Source organism: Hipposideros armiger, unplaced genomic scaffold, assembly GCF_001890085.2.
Source record: "Hipposideros armiger isolate ML-2016 unplaced genomic scaffold, ASM189008v1 scaffold_520, whole genome shotgun sequence".
NCBI lineage: Eukaryota > Metazoa > Chordata > Mammalia > Chiroptera > Hipposideridae > Hipposideros > Hipposideros armiger.
Genome location: NW_017731870.1, coordinates 169,623 through 174,845, shown reverse-complemented (window position 1 = coordinate 174,845; position 5,223 = coordinate 169,623). Strand labels below are relative to the sequence as shown.

Here is a 5,223-nt window from a genome sequence, read left to right as displayed (position 1 = left end):
TATTTAAAGTAAAATCTTAAAATGTTTGTTTTAAATCTTCAGCTTTGTAAAAGATTGTTTCATTGCTAATACCTAAGAAGAGTGTGTTCCCATTCTCAGTAGTACAGAGTAAAAAGAATTCATGTTCTCATGGTGTTACCTTTTCATTAGAAATTTTAAAGTATTTTAGAGGCCTTCTCTTATTAAAGCAATCCTGACAATACTAACCTGACAGCAAGTGAATAGGAAATACTTAAGGTTCAGAGACAAAGAGATTAATGATAGATCAGCGGGAAAATCACCCTCTCTTTACTTTTCCCCATTGACTTCCTCCAACCATGTGAGGACGCCACCACCACTTCCTTCCAGCTTAACCTTCAGTTCCTTGGACCATGGCTGCCTCAGGCTGGTTTGGGCCCGTGTAAGACTTGTTTTGTTCTGAGCCATGAGTTAAATGCAAGAAGTAAAACACCAGTCACAGGATTAGACTGATTTGCTCATTTGAGAGCATTTTTAAAGCATCAGGGCCAGGGCTAAGGAAGAATCATAACACAGATAAAACCTGATGATTGATGTACATTTATTTTCATTGTTATTAATTAAATAGATTTGAACCTGAAGATAAAAATCCCCAAGGGATTGGGTCACTTTACTAACATAAAATGTAATACTTTGTCCCTAAGAAAGCATCATTGTGCTCATCCTTCCTTGCGCTTTTTAATTAGGTTAATGGCATCAGTTTGTTTCAAAGGACAATTTAATTAAAATGTCAGTGGCATTGCCCAGATAAATACTGTACTGATGCTGACATGTTATTATGCAAATTAGTTACTATTGCTTCACTGGTAGGGAATAGTTATTTGATCATGAGGTGATGAGCTTTAGCTGAACTGGTTGTAGATTTTCACCTGGCCCACTCCTCCTGGAATTTGTTTCACTATGTATGTGTTGTCTTCTCTCCATAAGTCACTTGCTAGGCATGGAGGGAATACATAAGTGATCAAGAGCCAGTCACAGTACCTTCATGAAATGTATGGCTTGGCCTAAGCATGCATTGAGTGGACTGTGGACTAGTTTTTTCCTATTCAAAGATTAATGTCCAAATATGCATTTAGTCTGCAACCAAAACTCTAATTACCAATGGCTTTAAATATATTTTTCTCTATTTTACAAGAACAATACATCCCTGGGAATGTCAAGGCCAGTGAAACTTTTGAAACAAAATCGTTTTGGGCACTGTTTAAAACTGAGGCTAAATTCTCTTCCAGAATTTCAGGGTTAAAAAGATACTTTTTGTGTCATCTTATCTAATATTCTTGTTTTAAAAAATTTGATATCTCATTTCTGGTGACCGTCTAAATTTTTCTACAGGGTAATAAAAACGGGGGCTTCTAATTCTCAGATCACTGAGAATGTAAAACTATTTTTTATGTAACTTTAGGAACTCATGACCATTTTGTAGCAGGACAGGCTTCAGGATGGTCTCAGCTAAAGGAAAGAGATAATAGAAATAGAAGATTTAATTTTGGTTTTGTTAAATGATTTTATGGCTAGGGCACCTAGGAATGCCCAGATCTTGCCGCGCTTCTTGGCATTTTATTGTTAGCATGAGTTTCCAAATAATCCTCACTACAAAACTCTAGCAAAACCTCGGATGAAGCCATCTGCTCACACCACAAGTCTTCCTTCCTGTTTTCTCCCCCAAACTAGCCCCCAATATAAATGCCGTTGTTTTAGCAACTTAAGGCAGGTCCCATAGAGGAACGAATTAGGGAAGGGTAAACAAAATGACCGAGTGTGCAGAGCAAGTCTGCACTGAGCTTAACTACCCCAAGGTAGAAGAGAAAGGAGGAAGGAGGAAATAGGTGAAGAGATAGATATAAGAACTTGATGAGGGCACTTCCTAAGTCCTATTCTTACCAGATGGAAACAAAAATGCACGAACACATGCGTATACTAACTTTTTCATACCCACTAACTCCTGTGCAGTCTTGACTCTGGGTCTGGGGCTGGAGGTACTAGCTTCACACAGGGTGCACAGCTGGAAGTCTTCCTCATCCAACACATCCATTGTATTCCAGCACTGGGGTGAGCAGAGAGTAGTTCTTGGATATATACACTGATTCAAGTTCAGGTCTCAAGTCCAGGGTTTGGGAAACATTCTCTATATTTATGGGAACCCACAATCGTAGGACTAACTGAGAACTGAGCTGTCTGATAGCATGGGTGCCCTGTTGCCCAAGTCCTGTTATGACAGAGTTGGCAAGCCAAAGCATCTCATCAGTGTCCCAGTTGGCATTTTATTCTACAGGACAACCTAGGAATTGTGGAATAATGCTAAATGTGCATTTTCAAGTGCTCAGTATATTTAAAAGGTTCAGTTTTCTTGCTGCTAAATTCAGAAGTCAAATTTAAGATTTTATTGCAAATATTAGAAAACTACCATTTGGATGATATAAAAGGGCAACTCTCCATCCAGATAGTCTACGAACAGGTCCTTTTTGGCATCTTATCTATGGTCTCTAAATTATATTACAAACTGACTTTAAGGTTGCTGGCTTTGACGTATTAAGAGGAAGAAGGGGAGGATAATAATGGCTGAGGAAAGCTGCCAGTGTGTCAAGTTGCTAGTAAAATATGCTGTGTGAAGTGGTTCGCTAGAAGCTGGTTCCACACACACCGATGCTGTAGGAAAGTCAGAGGCTTTCCATTCTGCTGGGCTAATTCGCATAACTGCCCTTGGTTGTGTTTTCAGAATACATCGATAAGTGTATATTGGCCAAAGATGACACAGAAGATAGCTTAGGAAATGTAATGTCAAATGATGAAATGAACATTTTAGGAAGAAAGAACGTAGATATGTGAGATTGGGTTTTTTAAGTTACAAAAAAGCATAATGACTACACATCTATAAGAAGAGTTAAAGGTGAGCAGTAGTGTCAGAGGAGGAGAGAAGCTGCTGGCATCAGGGATCAAATAGACCTGTGTTTACGAGGCTCTGAAGGAATGGAAGGGCTTTGTGACCTCATCTGCCCTCCCTATAATAGCACCCCCAAATCCTCTCTTGGAATTGTTTTCTTTTTCAACAGGGACAGCCCAGTGGTCAAAGGCAATGCGCTGTTGGCCTTAAGCGGCCTTGCTGTCATCGTATCCAAACATGAAGCCAGCCTCTCTTCAGACGCTGAGGGGGCCCAGGAGGTGAGTTCAGGGTGATTTGAACCAGTCGGGCTTTGGTTTTGTAACATTTGAAAAGTGAGAGGTCTCTGGGAGCCTGCCTCTGAATTTATGAGGTTAGAGTCTGTGATTATAGCACCAAGTTATGCCAGCTGACCGGCCTTTGCACTGGGAGCTTTCATGTCTTCTAAGACACTTTTCTTCACAGCTTTTGTGTTTTGCTTTCTCCATCACAGTTAAGTGGTCATTTCAATGTGAAGGTACCAATTTTATGCAACAGGGGCTGTCTTTTTGTGATTACATCAGTGGTAACCAATCTTAGGAGGTTAACTAGGCTTACTGAAAGCGAACAATGCTGTCAAAAAATGATAAATAAGCAGTGTTTACTGATTGAAAAAAATTGTACTTTGCATTTTAATTATAGATGTCAATGACAAAGTGCCTATTCATTTTTGCAAGGCATTTATTTCTTAATTAAACATGTGGCGAGCTGGCCAATGTTCATTTCCAATGTACTTTTTCAGATAATTCATATCTGTCAAAATAAAAAGGCGTGGACATATTCTTCTTAGAAGCCCCATTATCTAGTAGCTATCAGTATCTGGAGACAATACAGCTGAGTGGTTAAAAACATGGGCTTTGGAGTAGGAGAGTCCTATGTTTAAATCCTAATACTTGTACTTACTAGCTCTATGACCTGCTGTTGGTTACTTCCCCTTTCCGAGCCTGTTTTGCCATCTGTAAAACGGGAATAACAATACTTGCCAGATAGGATTATTTAAGGATTGAATGAGTTAATATATGGAAAGCAAACGGCTCATAAGCAGTAACCACTCGGTCATAGTCACCATTATCGTCAGCATCAGCACATACTTCATCACGTCTTGCTGAAAAACCTGGATTTTATTCTGTGTTATTCAGCGTATCTCTGTCCCTGCAGAGTGTCTTATGGGCCATCTGTACTGCATTTTTCATAGTGGGGTGTTTTTGGTTGCAAGCAAAGAAGATGGCTCTCATTTAAATAAAAATGGAACTAGAAGGATAAGGATTCTAGAAGCCCATGGAAATGAAGGCAAAGCTTAAAAAATTGGGTTTTGGGGNGAAACTGATGTGAAGATCCAGTAAAAAGGCAATTTTGGTCATATCCTGAATGGTTGAGTTAACAAAAATAACTTGAGTGTTACTTCCTTGAGACTTTTTATCTTAAACCAACTCTCACTAAGAAAATGATACCCTCATGAACTTGCTTGAGCAATCTCATCAGGTTCCTTTGTTAACAAGCTGACTAATTGTTCCTGGCTGTAAGTTACAGTCAGTTATATGCACCTCTCCCTTCTACAGTCACCTTTAGCTGCTGCCATTCCTGTTTGACTTCCTTTCTTCTTATCCACCAAATAACATAGCTATACCTTTGACCTAGAGGATTTCATGTGAATTGAAAGTCCGTATTATCTAGAAATATTTAATTACAGTACAGTTTATCCCTATCAGGTCCCAAAACCTTCTGTAGCTAAATAGGTTATGCCTTAAAAAAACAAACACACAATCTAACTTAGAGTTCGCTCTCCACCAGTAACTTCTTAAACAGGTACTTAACTGTGAACTCTGATCTCAGTACGTGATCACTCCTCAGCCTCGTGTCTTCTGAATAAAGGGAAATAGAAGTGGTGATCCTCCCCTGCACTCAGGTCTGTGGGAGGCGATGGGGACTGTCTGTTGACATATCTGCTGACAAAATGAAAACTTAAGTACAGAGAGGCTTCTATAGGGACTCATTTGTGTCTGCTTATCTCATTTGGTGAATTGTCGACACAGTGGGGGAGCACTCAGCTGCATGGGAGGAGATGCTGGCATGAGGACAGCCTCTGACCTTACCTTTCATAGCCTGCTCTATTATATAGTCTACTTATGTCCTGTTAAAAACAGTGCCCTGATATTTGCAGCAAAAAGCTCGAAGAAACTAGCAGCTTCTTATTAAAACAAACTATAATTTTGCTTCTCTAGTAGCTTTTGCATTTTCCATTCTAAAATTTAAAATAAAATCTTATTTAAAATAAAATCTTAAAATGT

General features: G+C 39.2%; 1 protein-coding gene across 1 annotated transcript in view; it reads left to right on the top strand.

Moving 5' to 3' along the window:
• FOCAD (focadhesin) overlaps positions 1-5,223 on the top strand; it is a 302,193-nt gene that overhangs the window by 228,092 nt on the left and 68,878 nt on the right. The window contains exon 25 of the mRNA XM_019668206.1: positions 3,069-3,177. Coding sequence (XP_019523751.1) covers positions 3,069-3,177 — 109 coding nt within the window. The remainder of the gene's footprint in view (positions 1-3,068; positions 3,178-5,223) is intronic.